This window comes from Gallus gallus, chromosome 11 (genome assembly GCF_016699485.2).
Source record: "Gallus gallus isolate bGalGal1 chromosome 11, bGalGal1.mat.broiler.GRCg7b, whole genome shotgun sequence".
NCBI lineage: Eukaryota > Metazoa > Chordata > Aves > Galliformes > Phasianidae > Gallus > Gallus gallus.
The window spans coordinates 13,692,815-13,709,326 of NC_052542.1; the positions used below are offsets into that span (position 1 = coordinate 13,692,815).

Genomic DNA, 16,512 nt, shown 5'->3' on the forward strand with positions numbered 1-16,512 from the left:
ATTCCTCTGCTACTTTCATCTCATCTGGTTAGAAGTTACACCCACATTAAAGTCACATCAAATGTAAATGATAAAACATATGCCAGAGCAATACACTAAAATGCTGAAGACAGACTAGTATTGCTAGTAATCTTTCTGAGCATTCAACTCTAAAAAAAGAAAAAACAAAGAAAGAAATAAGAAGAATTAGAACTGTTAAATTGTTTTGGCAATGCTGGTATTATTTGTTCTGAGAAATATCAGAATTTTCTTGAAAGAATCTGAACTCATCAATATTTTTGATGGGCATAAGTCACCTGCCTCAACATCCAGGTAACCCAAGAACAGATGAAAGGCTGGCAAACCGATTGTTTGCCCTCTATGCACTAATGGTACTGCTGTATGTTGTTTGTGATAGAGATTATATGCTTCTAAGAAAGCAGTGCTCCATGCATCCTGCCTACTCCATAGTCTGTTGGTGAAATATAGTCTTGGAATTCTTGGAAGCAACCTATCGCTAGTTTATTCTGTATCAATTTTGTAATATTGCAAATCACAAATACGTAAAATCTGGTCATCTCTATGGGAATTACTTAGGAAGGCTAGTGTGCACTGAAAGGAAGACAAGTCAAGGTGCACAAGAATAGGAACTACAAAAGAGCCAGCTCCCAGCTGACGAAAAGGACATGGTGCCAAAGTAAATCTATGAATTAACAATTGACTGAAAACAAAAATAAGAGGAAAGGAGTTGAATATATACTTATCACATTATTTTCTCCTTCATTTGATTTTTATATGTTGAAAAGCTGTAAAGCTGTGTGAGGTTTTTATTTTATAGGGAGCAGATGACCTATATGCTGAGAGATAATACATATGGTAACATCTTATGTGTTACCTGCAGCCATCTGATATCTTCTTTTGCTGATTAAAACACAGCACTTACTAAGAATATTGTGTACTAAAAATCAGTGCTTGCAACATTGACAATTTCTAAAGAATTGGCTAGAGTGTTTAGTCTGGACACGGTATCTTTCAAACTAAGTCTAATATTCATATTATTATTTCTGTTTTCTTGTAACTTATCCTAAAATAATTTAAGAGATGGGACTACATTTCCACAGCTTGTTTTGCTGGTATGCCCATTATAAAGAATGTGAACTCCTTTTTGCATGTAAAATCACATATAAGCATTCTTTTAAAATTAGTTTTCAGATGATTTTGTAAGGGAACATTTGTCTTGAGAATGGCGGGGGAGAAAAAAAAACAAAAACAAAAACAAAAACAAAAACAAAAACAAAAACATGGCAATGGATTGATTTGTGGAGAATCCACTTCAGTTTTTAGGATGAGGCCAGATTACACTGTGGAATACCGTAATGCATATGGAGCAAAGGAAGCATTTGTGATCAGAGGTAATGTAGTGGAAATGCTAAGTCAGGGCCTGAAACAGTGATTGAGCACCTGGTGGGAAGGCAGGGCCAACCCAGGGGAGCTCAGTGCATGCAATGCACCTGAGTGACAGGAAGGGGTGGAGCCAGGATCTACCCCTTCCCAGACCTCATTTAAGGGTTGGCAGTGGAGATGAGGGCATCTCTTGCTGGAGATCCCTGCCTACGTGACGCCTTCTAAAGGTAAGCAGCTCTTTTCCTTCATTTCTGTATCTGTGGCTGCTTGCATTTGGGTTTGTTCTCATTTGCTGTAGCTATAGACTTTGCCACCCTGCTATTATCATCCCGTTTAGCATTGCAGATAATAAAAAGAACAGCTTTGGCTTTTTCCATACTTCTCTATACTTACTTCTATATAAATTTTATTTCTATAATACTATTACTTTCTCTACAGTATTTTTGCTGGTATGTTGCAGTTAAGTAACGTCCACTGGATCCTGCTGGCACAGCAGGGACCCTCAGAGATTTAATGATACCCTTATTCATCAGAAGGAAAGCTTTGCTGCCTTTTTTTCAGTTTTTTTTTTTTTAATCCAGATTTTTCATTTTCCATTAGACGTCCTACTGAAACGCTATTATTCTACTAGTGCTGAATTAAAATATTTTCTTAGCAAAGATAAACTCTATCTGCATGTGTGTGTGTATGTAGATGTTCAATAATGTCAAAGACTGGAATCTAAGTCTGTAAGTGCACTTCTAGTATGAGTTCATAGATATTAATAGCCCCTTACGGAAGTAGTGTGTACCGAATACCAATAACTCAACCTGAATCACTGAGAACTTTCCAGATATCAGAAGGTAGCATGCAAAAACAACCTCTCCACCTTTCTAAAAGCAATCTCACAAGTAATCCTATGAATGTGACCAAACCATTAAGGAAAAAAGAAAAAGGGATATGCTTATAAGAATAATAAAATATAACAAATTCATATGAAATAGTATGACAGTGGAAAATAGTCCATTTGTAAAAGGCCTGGCAGTCAAAGCATTTTTTTTCAGGATTGTAGGTGGCCCTTTGTTTTAAGAATGGTTGAGAAGTACTCTAAAAACATCAGAAGAGTTTTTATATTTATGAGAAATTTATTGGTTGGCTGGTCTATGTAATAGCTGTTTATTGTCATACATTAATCACACTGTAACCTTTAACAAATTATTTATAAGTGTTAATTAATAAAAAACATCTTTTTGTTAGCGTGCTGTCAGTATTATTAATCTGTTCTCAATATCATGAAAGACATATAGCCCCAATAGTCTCATTCTGCTTTCTTGGCAAGTAGCAATAAGTAGGAGTGAATAGGCAAGGTTAAATATGAAACATTGATTAGAAGGAAATGATTACCATATGAATTGGGTAATTCTACTGAAATATTAAGGGAAAGTGATAAGAATAGAATGTTCTAGAGATTCTGCCAGTTTTCTTTCCCATACATTGCATTAGTAGCACTGCAGTGTTAATCCATTCAGTCATTGAGAGAAAAGAAGAAAAAAAGCCATTGGTGAATAGGCAGGGAAATGTCAAGCTTTACGCAAGATGCAGATGTTCTTCATTATGCAGCATACAAAGACTCTGAGAAAGGAGCTCATTAGTAGTGCTGGGTGAAAAATGCGCTATCTGGTTTTATGGTCAATCCAAAAAAGCAAGAGGGGAAAAATGATTATACTCAGCCGAAGGTTTTGAGTGTTGGCATTCTTTTCTTTTCCTTGGAGGGAAGGAAGAAATTGGGTGCAGGGAAGGGAGGAAGGTAAAAAAAAAAATAAATAAAAAGTGAAAAGCTGATCTCTGAACAGCTCTACCTTGTGCAATCCATCCCCTTATAACAACTGATGAGAACATATACTCTTTCGAGTCAGAATGAATACAGTCTATGGAATCAAATTACCTAAATCACATGTTCCAAGACAGCTAGACATGATTTTCCTTTTCAAAAATCTATGTAGTCACTCAGCATAGAACTCTACCTGAACTAACAAGCTCTGCTGAGAACAACTGTGTGTCTCACATGTTAAAGATGCATATTTTGTCTTTGGACTGAATCATGAGAAAGTGAGAGCACACCAACTGCCATTATCTGTGATTGGTTTACATCCTTCTTAGCTGCAATGTCAGCCAGACAGCATGAAAGGTGATTTTTATGCCATTTTTCTTTTGTAGTACAGTTTTCTGCATGGACAGTAAGATTTGCTTAAGAAGTATTGGAAGGCAAGAACCTTTGCTTCTTATTTTCACTTCTCCCCAACTTCTGGCTCAACAGCATACTGCATAGATATGTTTTATTTTCAGGAACTAGGAAACTCTTCACATTCTTCTGAAACATCAAGATACAATTAAATTCTATTGAGGAGAAAGAGAACCTCTACTTCCAAATAAATCATATTTGTTATTAGAAGCTAATGAACATTCAGGAATACAATCGATAGCTGTGAGGACTGAGATCCGCTATTTAATGCTGTCATCTGTTATGTTTGAGTACTCTGAACACTTACTGAATGTTTGTTGCAGAAGGTCCCCACTAGAGCCTTGTGTCTGGCCTAGGAATATGAAAGTGTGAAGATTTTTATTAGTTTATTTTGAGGATTTCATTTTACCACAAATGATAGAGTAAATATGAAGAATATTGTGAGTTTGATCAGAGATTTAAAATGCTGGATTGTTTTCAACTGCAGAATAGAGATTCCAGCACAGAAAAGTTTTGTGCCAAGAAAAGCAATTTAAACATGAGTAATGAGGGTACGTTGTTAACCATTACTCTTTAAAGATCTATTTTTCATTTTTAAAGGCTGCACAAGCACAGACTATTCTTGGAAGCAACATCCCTGTTGGGCTGTCTTCAAAACCACAGAACATATATTCTCATTCAGAAAGGAAAGGTAAATACCTTAATTCAAACATCTTGTACAATAAAAGCCAGGCTTTCAAGGGAAGTCATGACTGCTGTTTTAGGAGTACATTCAGACTCAAGACCCAAGTTTCGACAGTATTCATCACTCAGTAACTTATGTCCTTTTGAAAATCTAGCCACTTGGTGCCAACGTGAGAATTCAGCCATTTGAAATTTTTCCTCTGATGCTGACACATCATTCAGTGAAATGCAATGTTTTCCATGTCATTATGTAACATTTGATATTAATTTCAATGTATCCATTAATTTGCACTTCCCTGAATGCTTTTGTTCTCATTAGGTCATCATAATACTAAGTTAGTAGATTAAGTGACTGTTTTTTTTTTTGTTACTAAATTACAGAATCTGTAGATGTCAGGAATGCAAATGAATACACTGCTAACATTTTACTGAATTCAAATTGATTTTCAGGCGGAATGAAAATTGGCTGAAGGATCATAAAAAGAAGATAATAGTCCATTGAGGAGAAGTACCCAGTGAAATGCCTCAGGGACATGCATTAGGACTCATGCTATTTAATTTATTTTGTTTAGATGACAAGGCTGGCTCTATAGGACACATTTCAGCTGTGTGACACTAGACCACTTAACTTCAAACAAAGAAACATAGCTAATGATCAATACAGTGGGTTTTTTTTTTTTCCCCCCAAGTGTTTGTCATGAGTCTGTGCTGCTGTATTTCTCTTTATTCCTTCTTATCTTTAGTAAGCCTTATATGGTGTCTTGTGTCTATCCCTACTGGCTAGCCCATCATAGTCCACACAAGTCCTAAGAATTGCTTTGCCACAATTTTATTGTTATAGGTGGCCTTACAAGAGGACTTGCATGACACCTTTTTTGGAGAATATGTGCCATATAAGTGAAAGCCAACTGCCTAAATTCAGCTGAATCCTTTCTACTGCCTCTGTGGGTGTTTTTCTAAGAGGCACAGTATAACTCATGCCAAACGTATGGATAACCTGAAACGGCTGATAAAGCATCTTTAAAGCTAAGTTCTATTAGCATGAAATGATTTTGTAAAACTGTATGTAGCATGTGTTGAGGAAGCGTTCCCCCAGTCTCACTAAGGAAATAACATTTATTACCACAAACCAGATGTGATGTGCTATGCTGGGATGACCGTTGTTGATTCAGGGAGAGAAGGAAACAAAAGCAGGTCATTTAAACAGATAAACAGTGCAGAGTCATGTAAAGGAAACTGAGAAGGGAATGTAGAAGGACTTGTGATATTTCTTCATGCAAATATAGTACACACTAAAGTTCCTTTTAAAATATAAGCTGCACACAAATATCTCACAAGTAAAATGTCACTATGTCTGTTATCAATACTTTAAGCAAGATCAGAATCAGCTCAAGATTTCCCAGAGTAAATTTACTGCAATCCATACTGCACTGACATTTCTGACATCTTAGTGCTGCTTTTCCTTGACATAATGCAGCAGTCAGCCTAGGAAAAAAGAACCATGTCCACTATAATAATTTTGTAAAAACTTACCAGAAATTGTTTTTTTGTTGTAGCACTTCTGTTTTTTTTTTTTGTTTGTTTGTTTGTTTTTTTTTTTTTCCCCAACAGTGTCATATAAGGAATAGAATGTTTTCTTTAGCAGAACATCTTTCCCATTTGGTGTTCTCAATCCCGTATTTAAACAATACATTTCTCTCCGTTCTGCTGTAAACTGATGGCATATTTTCAGTGCTCTGTACTTATAATGTGTTGCTTTAATAATAAAGTCAACCCTGGTCATTAATCTGCAAGAACAAGGGAAGGGGCATATGGTTACTTAGTTATCCTGAGCTGCTGTGGTGAAGGAATTTTAAGAAAGAACAATTTTTAGGAGTGAAATTTTTTCAAAGTAAAATACTAATGTTCAATCTAAACAGCAGCTGTCTGAGCTGTGTGCACTGTCCGTAGACTGCATCCACTGTTATGAGTGTGAGCAAGCTCATTAAAGGTCGGATTAATCACGAGTGATAGCTCATTTGTTTCAGGAAGCATAGGGGTAATTAATACTTATAAACAGTTATAATTATTTTTCTATCTTTTCATTGTGCTCCATCTCTTTGATTTCTTCTGAGTAATTACCTACAAATCATCTGAATGTTTTTAAATCTCTCACAATGAAAACTCCATTTTTTAATGTCTGTGGTCAAATATAACACTCATCTTCATTTTAAAATATATTGGTAATTCCCTGTCTCCCATTTCCAGCAGTGCTGCACACGCATACTCCAGCTTTCTTGTTATTGCTTCAAGTAGGAGCTGGACTAATGAAAACTGAACCAGATGTTCTCCTATATCCTCCAGGTCTGATGGTGCAAAAATGTTCATGTTTAGCTTCAGATGTGTGAGTAGTATCCCTGAGCTCAAGGAGAGAGGTTGTAAAAACCAAGAGTGAATGAAAATGTTTGCAGCACTATGATATAGGAATTTTATAGATACAGAAACACTTATGACAAGGATTCCAACTCTGCAATTTCTACAATGGTTTTGCTGATAGCTTCCATATGCATAGGTTGTTTTCAGAAGAGATTATAAGGCTGCCAAAAAGAAGGCTTATTTGAATCCCATTAACTATGAAATTATACTGAAAATAATGTTTTTATATGTAAGAAAGGAGGATAAAAGTATTGGAATTTAAGAATTAACTTGAGTAAAAACTTAAGAATTTTGAAAGTTTAAACAGTTCTCAAAACTTGAAGGAAAGTAAAAAGTGACCTTCTAAGCACTTTGTGTAGAGCTGAGTTTACCTCCACCAAAGCAATAAGTATTAAGTCCTTCATCTGAAGGATGTGATGCATCCATACTGTGCAGCAACTCATATATTCATCTATCATGTCCTAATGGATCATGCAGACCACAGTTTCAGTCTAATGCTGAGGTTAGAAGGCATGAGTCATGGAGGCAGAGGAGTCAGGAGGCAGAATTTTCACCCGAAAAGAAACAGCTGCAGCCTATGCAAACGTGTTTTAGCAGCTGCTGAAAAACTATGACCTGAGAGCTGTTCAGAAATCTGTGATATTCCTAAATCATGGTTTTAATAAAACAGACACATCCTCAATCAAAGGGGAGAATCAACATTTTGTTGAGTTATCTGGATGCTTTTGCAATACCATGATCACTCTTCTCTTGTCCAGATAACTCTCAGTGCCCTAATCATTGTCAGATCCATCAGTACTCAGATCTTTGACAATTGCCATGATTCAGCAAAGCATATGATTTTGTAACTAACTTTAAAGAAATGTTAAGTTTTTGTTGTCTTAGGCTTGCTAATGTAATTATATGACCAAATTTATGCCAAAGTTTATCACAGAGAAACAAATAAATACATTTGATTTTTATTGTTTAAAGTACAGCTAACGTAAAATGAGATTAAGATTCTAATTGACATTTATGCTATTGTGAAATCAACAACCATTTCTAAATGCCTTCCTGTTTTATCCACATTCTGGCAGGCTGTGGAATTAATCTTGGTCTGCGAGGCTTAGAATCATCAGAAGAATTAATATCCAGTATTTCTGCAGTTGATGGATCTGAATGACACCTTTGAAGCACTGTTTGCTACAATATGACTCTCAAAGAAAGTAAGAGAGGATTTTTAGTAGAGTGGATTATTTGCCCTTGCCAGAATTCGAAACTGAAATACATGGTTGTATTTCAGCATTTTTTTGAATGAATTAAGTAAATAATGAGCCACCAAATTATAAAAAGTTATATTTTTTTTTCCCAGTGAAAACTTCCTGAGAAGTAGGAGGTAGTTAAAACTGGGGGAGAACAGTAATCCTTGAAAAGTATTACAAGTATTGTGAGTGTCTGTCAATTCTGAAGCTTCAAAGAAGAACTTGTGGGGTTTCTCAAATGCTTTTGTAGAAACAACAATCAATATAATCCCATATGACTACTGTGGTATCATATTAATCATGTAGTGCAGACTTCAAGACAGTTTGTAAATATCCAGGTTGCTTTGCCAAACAAAGAATTAGCTTTTTCACACACAGCATAAATATTGTTACAGGAAAGGCATTGGTGCACCTTAATGCATTATATGAATATTGAATAACACACCTACTTTTAAGATTTGATTTTTCTTTCTAATCAGAAGTAAATTATAGCCCCTTAGCACTGAAATATTGCAGTGATGTTGTTTACATTTAGGACATAATGCATACTTTATGCAATACAGTTGGTTGGGATGTCTGTCAGACCAATCATTTCAACATCCCCATGTAGCACAGATCATGGAGTGCTGGATACTGCACACTAAGAGGCTGCAAAAGGAGAAAACCCAACAACTATTTTTGCCTACTATACTAATTAATGCTGCTTTTGCATTTCAAATATTGACTTAATCTGTTTTCTTGAGACTTAGCACATCCCTCCACTCAGTCACCTAAGAAATATTTTGGAAGCTTCCTGGACCAGAAGTGAACATGTCACTTTTTTTTTTTTTTTTTTTTTTTTTTTAACCCAAGAGAGTATGGTTACTGCCTGTTTTAATACCCTCAGTTATGCCTGCATGGGAGCTGTCCCTCGATGATGCATGTGTTTTTTATCCCTAGCAGAAGGAGATGATTTACTAGGTGTAATTTCTCAGAGGAACTCGCAGTGTGATGGGAGCAGCAGGGCAGAAACAAGTTCAAGATACTTCTGTAGACAGATATGAGTGCTGTTAGTAGGGAGGGAGGGAGCCATATAGGTCAGTGTCTCAAATAGTGCATAAAAACGTTACCCATGGGAGTCAGATCACTGCCGCACATTGGTGTGGCTGCACTGCCACCTGGCGCAGCTTCCTGAGATTACAGCCTCTCTTCAGCACTGGGTTTGTGTAAAACAACTGCCAAGGGAGCACTGGGAAGATGCTGTTGCAAAAGCTTCAACTTGGTTAGGTTATTATATAAATAGATGCGAATATGACAGCACGTGGGTGTGGGATCAGAAGCAGTTCAGTGGGTGTATTGAGTAATGGGGACAAGGCCTGTGATCACCTGTCACAGCCACAAGCAGGGTGTTTTGCATTAGATGTGAGACGGTACCATATGTTAATCTCAACTCACCAGCATGCAGGGCTCCGATCCTTGCAGCTGACCCCCCGCCAGAGGGGACGGGTTTGGTAGAGCAGCCTACATGAGGTGGATGTGTCTCCTGAGGCTGTCCCTCACAGTCAGGGAATCTCAGTGGGGGATGCAGGGCCAGGCCTTGCTGCCGAGCAGAGAAGCACAGCTGTGTTGTGATCAGTGTGGCAACGACTGAGGGCTGCACCCAGCAGGCAGTCACTGGAGAATCATAAAAGATTCTCCACAGCAGTGGTGCTCAGGGCCCGGTGGCACCTTCCCTGCTCCACTTCAGGATTCCAAGTGCCACTAACAGAACAAAGCTTAAAGAATTGTTCATTTTTCCTTGCTTTCAGGAGCTTTTTTTGGGTTCATACCTGTCAGGAAACACTTCAGTCCCCCAACATCTAATATTTTTTTGTGCCGTCCTTGAAGATGTCAACTCAGTCCCGGGCCCCGTAGGAAAAAGAAGCTCTGTGACACACCTGAAACCCTCACGGCTGAGGACGAAGCTGCGGTCCAGTCACGTTTCTGGCCGCGGGCGCTCAGGGCATCCGGGCACGCTGCACCGCGGGGCTGAGGAGAGCTCCCGCCGCCCCGGACTACGTTACCCATAGTGCTCTCGGGCCGCCCCGCCGCGCCATTGGCCGAGACGGCCGGAAAAGGCGGTGAGGGGGGCGGCCGCGGTCCGGCAGGCGGCAGCTGTGCGGGGTAGAGTAGGGCTGTGCGGATCGCTCGTCCCAATGGCAGCACTGAAGTACGCGGGGTTGGAGGACACGGACAGCGAGGAAGAGCTGCCGCCGGGCTGGGAGGAGCGCACCACCAAGGACGGCTGGGTTTACTACGCCAAGTAAGGCGGGCGGGGGGCCCAGCGTGCCTGACAGCCCTGTGCCCGCGGGTAACCTCTGTGGGGAGCGAGCGGGGTATCCCGTCAGTGCAGGGCGGGGGGTGCAGGGGCCGCCGAGAGCCGTCCTCTGTGCAAAGGGCGGGAACTGCGCGTGCTGAGGCTGCTCCGCGTGCGGTGCCCTCAGCTCCGCTGTGTGGGAGCGCGGTTCCGCGTGCGGCGTTGTAGTTCGCTTAGTTTTCCTCCTCGCAGGAGCAGGCAAGAAACGTGCGCGTGGAGAGTTGAACGCGATAAACACGGTGCTTGGGCTCTTCCGTGTACTACGGCTCAGGCAGGAGATTTGCGTTTGGCACCATCTGCTGTGTCACTGACGGTTGCAGCTGCAGGGCAGCTAACTTACTGCGGTTTGTGTTTACGTCTTTTCTCCTCTTCGGTGGCTTCTGTAGCCTTGCTGCTCTTATAGCCATTCTGTTTAAAGCTGCAAGGGTTACTCTCCTCCTCAGAAAGGGGGGAAAGCGCCGCGTGGTCTCAGCTGTGCTGAGCTGACTTCGTCCCCGGAGTTGACGAGCCGTGCAGGTGTGGCGCTGAGGGACGCTGTTAGTGGGCGTGCCTTGGAGTTGGGCTCGGTGTTCTGAACGGTTTTTTTGCAACCTTAATGGCTCGGTAATTCAAATTCCCAAACAGCTGACAAAATATCTTTGAGTTTATCTGAAGCTTTGCTTATAAACGCTGCGGATTTGTAGGTGTTTGTTTGTCTCGGGTCCAGCTCCTGTGAATTTATTTTGATGTCAAGAACTCTTTGGAAAACAAATTGCTTGCTGAAAGTGGCCAACCTACAGAGTAATAAAACGCTGCTGCTTGGTTGTGTGCAATTAATTCAGCAGTATCTAGTTTGTTAGCAGTTGTGAGACTGAAGTAATGCCCTTTGCATCAGTAGTGTGATCCTTACCACCTGAGAATGCTTCCCAGCGTGTCTAAACATGATTGAGGTGACGAAATGCTGCAGTACTGCTGCTTTCAGTGCGAGCTCTACACCTGTGTTAGTTCTGCAAACTCTGGAGGTCTGTTTTCATGCCTCATTAACACCATGAACTTTAAACTGGGGTAGGGATACTTTGGTTTAAGGCTTTTAAAGCTCTTTGCGATGAGTCAGTTCTGTGCCTAGCTGGTTACCAAAGCTTGGTGGGCATGCATTTGTTAAGCTGTGATAAGGTGGTGATGTATTCATATCAGACAGAAGGATCTCAGGATGTTCTTATAGTACAGATAAATAAGATCCTGAAGTGTGAGTGCTGCTGTGGGTCAAACAGGCACTTACTGAATCTCAGGCCACCAGCTGTGGTTCTTGTAATAGAAAACGCTGTGAACTGCGTGGTTGTTGTAAGAAGGAAGAGTTGCATATGTTGTGTGCATGTTTCTGCTTGCACTTTATCTAGCAATTATTTGTGTATCTATCAGTAACGCTGTCAGTTTTTATTTTGGACTTCAGCAGCTCTCAGCAGAGGCACTCTTAAGAATGATCCCATCCTGAGGCTGAATTTTACCAGAAAAAGCATTACTTTTCTTACAATTTTTTTGAACTTAAACTTTTTTTTTTTCCCTACAGTCACTTGGAAGAAAAAACACAGTGGGAACATCCAAAGTCTGGGAAGAGGAAACGTGTTGCAGGAGGTTTGTGTTAAGCTTTCGTAATGAAGTGAAATTATGTTACAGAAATCAGTTGAAGTTTATGCAGGAGCTATATTGATCTCTCACCTAGACAAGCTGAGGTTGGAACATATAGCTGATTTCAATGGGGTATTACTGATGCAATTGTGTCTGTGCATAGTGATTGCTTTGAAGGTGTATGGCTTTCTTATATTGTTCTGGAGGTATTCATTCTAGTGGCTTGTTACAGGCTTGGAATCTCAGGTTAGATTCTTGTGACCTAATACCTTTTAGGTATTGTTTATGGTTAGGTTATCTTTGTAACTGCCCATCCAAGAGTATCTCTGGCACAGAGGGAAGTCGTGTTAGTCTCTATTTTTTCTCATTTTCCTTAACTGTTGAACTTTTGTGTCAGAGCAGAAGATACTCTGTCTTGCAGAACTCTTCTAAAGCCATATGATTTCTCAAGGGCCTTGAATCAGATCTTCCCAGAAGCTTCTGTGCAGTATACTTAGGGATACTTCTGTGAAGTAGTGAACTGAAGTCAAAAAACCTCATGATGCGCTCTTCACCTTATCTGAGCTAGAGTGTGGCTTTGGAGAAAATAAGACTCTGTATTCATTGGTGGGATTTTTGAGTAGGTTGACTGACTGGATATTTAAAGAGAAAGCTTAACTAAATGATTTTTTTTTTAAGAGATTGCAAACAGCTTTTCATCTGAAGTGTTTTGTGTAAATGGATAAATGGTGCAGAATTCTAATATTTTAAATACACTGATACTCTGTAGGTAATAATACAGAAGTCCCTGTTATGCCTAGTTTGGGTAATGAAAAAGGAGCGTGGGATAAAAGAACGTACCAGGTGATACTGTTACTATGCGGTTGAGGTTTTGTGATTTATACTCTGCTTGTATTATTCTGTAGAAGAATTAAGACTTATGGAAAGTCTGTTGAAAGTCCATATTTGTTTTCCTTATGGGGCTGTAACTTAAATGTTCTTACTAGATTTTGAGCTGATACAATTATAACCAATTACTTTCACCTATGTTTAGAAATGCTGCGAATACTTTCTGTTTAGTACTTGAGTGTTTTTTTTTTCCAGCTTTGATTTAACATATCCCATTCCTCCTTCCTTCAGGGTTCTGATCTTCCAACTTTTATGTTGTGTATAACTTTTCCTATATTTAGTTCAGTGTTTTGGCAATTTAATTCATCTGGGTTGGATAGTAAACTGTACAGTCTAGTGTCCAAGTGTACGGACACTTGTATATGTACATACTAGAAGGTATGGTAACATTTTGCTGGTTTGTGCTATAACATGATGTAGTCTGCATGAAGAATTACTTGCTATGCTGGTCATTCCAATTTTACCAGCTCTCTTTAGGTTGTGCTTTAGAGGAAAAATTGTGTGTGATTAAGAAAGCAACTCTCTTTTCAAGTTCCAATATTCAAATGCAGTAGGTGGCTGCATTACTTACAGAAATAATGTGAACTGTTGCCAACATCCATTTGAGAAATCAGAAACTTCAAATCTGATTGTATTCAAATACCTGTAAGGAGGTAATGTTCTCTGTTTTTCCTAGGTCTGCCATATGGATGGGAGCAGGAGACTGATGAAAATGGACAGGTCTATTTTGTAGAGTAAGTATTATAAAAACGTAGAATATGGAGAAGTAGAACATCTGTTTTAGGCCAGATAGCCTTTTTCAGTTATGATACAGTGACACTATCAGCTAGAAAGACTAAGATATTTATAAGTAAAACTTTTATTCAGTATGTAATGGATTTAGCAACTTCTAAAGTTCCATTTGTGATTTACTGAATTCCTCCACGTGCGTAGAAATATTAACTTGGGTGGCAGATTGAAGTGACAAATTGTCAATGGATCTTAAGGTAATACTTAGGTAGTACATTCAGTTTATTTAACTTCACTAATGCACTCTACGTGTGTAGGAGATCTGTTATGCCATGGCCTGAACTAGTGATTGAGCACCTGGTGAATGAGATGGGTGGCCTAGTAAGCACAGGTACAAGCAATTCACCTGCCCTTTCTATATATCTGGAAGGGGTGGATCCTGGGCTCATTTAAGAGCTAGCCTCTGAAAAGGGAATGTCTCCTGGATGAAGGCCACTTCTTAAGAAGTGTTCTGTAGCTAGGGACCCTGTCACTGGTTGGATGAGTCAGCTTTATCTTGTGTATGATTAGTGATATTCCTAATGATGCTTTGCCTAGTGTGGCAAAGAACTTATCAGAAGCGATTTCACTGTTTCCAAGGGCTAGCAACATGTGTCTTCAAAAACATAATGGTAACTTTGTGACTTGGTATTGTTACAATGCTGCTTTGAAGATAAAAGGTGGAAACAAAATTGCTGCACCTTGGACTCATTGCAGTCTGAAGACCCGAAAGAAAAGTGAATGAGAATTAAGGTAATGTACAACTTCAGAAGGCTAAGAGAGAGAAATTCACAGAAGCAGGAAAGGATTTCTGGGAATGGTTCCTTCCTGTGTATTTTCAGGGATGGGATCAAAAGGAATAGTTATCTTAAACTGATGTAGCAGAATTAAGAATATTTACAGGCCAAAGTAACGTAGCCTCTTTGTCCTGTTACAAAGGGCTGAAGACTGAAAGTTCTTATCAGAATGACTACTCTTTCTGATAACTGTCTGAAGAAAGCTAACCTGTCTTACAGGAAGGGTGGACCTGACCAAATAATGCCATTGACATAGCTGATATGAAGCTATTTGTTTTCAGTTGTTTGAAGGAGAAGGGAAAAAAAAAAGCTATATTTCTTGTTGATATGTTGCTTTAAGGGAGCGGTACAGGTCCCTTGTGAAGAGCTCTGTATAGAAGGTAGTCTTCCCTAGTATAATGTGACTTTTTTCTCCTGTGACAAAATATTGTTTATATGTGAGTGTCAAGTCTAGAATCAAATTGTAATGGGTCTGTATTCAGTTTCTTGTGGACACTGTCACCATCAGCAAAATAGTTTGTTAAAATTATGCTAATTATTTTACTAAAGGGAGGAAAAAATTGATTTTGGGGCTTTTAAATAATAAACTGGAGTAGTACAGAACAGTGATTGAAATACACTTAAAATTATATGCGAGTACAGAATGGTCAAAGTGGTGTAACTTTTGTGTTCTTTTACAGCCACATAAACAAAAGAACTACCTATCTGGATCCAAGATTGGCCTTTACAGTTGAAGATAATCCAGCAAAGCCACCTACTAGACAAAAATATGATGGAAACAGTACTGCGATGGAAATACTTCAGGGTCGTGACTTGAGTGGAAAAGTGATTATAATCACAGGAGCAAATTCAGGAATAGGTAGGTTACCGTTACATATACAGTAAAATGTGACAATCTTAGTCTTACAGGCTAATTTGACATAATCAGTTTTTTGTCTAAATATCTATATACTTGTGGTATTTGAATGTGTTCCACATATTCATCTAAAATCGCTAGACAGGAAACTTTGTTCAGGCTTTTGTACTTTCTGTAATAAAAGTGCAATGAAACTGGAGCTTAGAGGAGAGCTGCATGGATGACAAAATTTTGAAGCAACTGATTTTTTTGGTCTAGTAAATATTGATGGAACTATTTTATGTCATACAAATATATCAAAGGTGACTTAAGGAGAAATGAATAGGTTTTTTTTATGATCTTGATGGCTAGGACAAGGAATAAGTAATGCTGCAAAGGAGTTCAGATAAAATATTGAGACAAACTTTCTAATGGCAACAAGTAAACTTGGGTGAAGACTTTCTGCAGAGGCTGTGGAATCTCTGAAGATATGTTCAGCCTGATGATGAACTTGTGTTAGAATTCTATAGTAGTTGATTGTTTCAGGCAAAAAGTAATGTTTGTGTTCTCTTAGTATTTTCTAGCTGGCTCATAAATCTTTTTAGATGTGTATCCCATCTAAATATGTTAGATAATGGAATTTCTATAGTTAGTATTTGAGAGATTTTATCTGCTTTTGTTTTATTTTTATACTGAAGTTTTGGTGCTTGGGGCCGTTCTGAGAAGAGAGGATTCCTTCTTCAACTTAACTTGCTAGGCTGTTTGAAGTTCCCCTCAGCAAAGGAGAAGCCCCAAATTTGAAGATTTGAACACTTTTGCTAAACTTAGGATCCACCTAAATCCTAGATAAAACTTTTTCCCCACTTGTGGGGACTCTCTTTTTTCCATTTGCTTTGTGGTGGGACCTTGTGAATATTGAAAACCCTTGTGCAAACTCTTTGTGTTTCAGTCACGATCCTGCCCTAAAAAGACATCTGTGGACATTGGAAAAGCAGTGTTATCTGACAAGAACCAGATGAAACATTTAAAGCTTTGTTTTAGCTAACAATTTATGCACATATCCTATAGTCCTTTCTTGTTCTAGTCCTATAGATTAGTATTGCAGTTAGTGCAGCAAGCGTTGCACCTCCATGAAAAGTTTGTGTTTTTTCAATAAGATTTACGCTCCACATTTTTAGAATGTCTTGAAATTGTATCCAGCTGTAGAATTTGCCTTATTTACAACTGTGCAGTCTCAGAACACTTCAGAGTTATGAGAGCTTCATCAGGAGAAGAGCTGCTGCTCAGACTTGCTGAATGAGCTGAAGTTCTTTCATAGATGTTGCAAGATTAATCCAAGG

General features: G+C 38.9%; 1 protein-coding gene across 3 annotated transcripts in view; it reads left to right on the top strand.

Moving 5' to 3' along the window:
- Positions 1-10,042: 10,042 nt before the first annotated feature.
- The window catches only part of WWOX (WW domain containing oxidoreductase), a 472,878-nt gene continuing 466,408 nt past the window's right edge, over positions 10,043-16,512 (top strand). For all 3 annotated transcript variants that reach the window (NM_001030574.3, XM_046899484.1, XM_046899485.1), the window contains exons 1-4: positions 10,043-10,225; positions 11,826-11,890; positions 13,449-13,506; positions 15,018-15,196. In NM_001030574.3, coding sequence (NP_001025745.2) covers positions 10,119-10,225; positions 11,826-11,890; positions 13,449-13,506; positions 15,018-15,196 — 409 coding nt within the window. In that variant the 5' untranslated portion in view covers positions 10,043-10,118. The remainder of the gene's footprint in view (positions 10,226-11,825; positions 11,891-13,448; positions 13,507-15,017; positions 15,197-16,512) is intronic.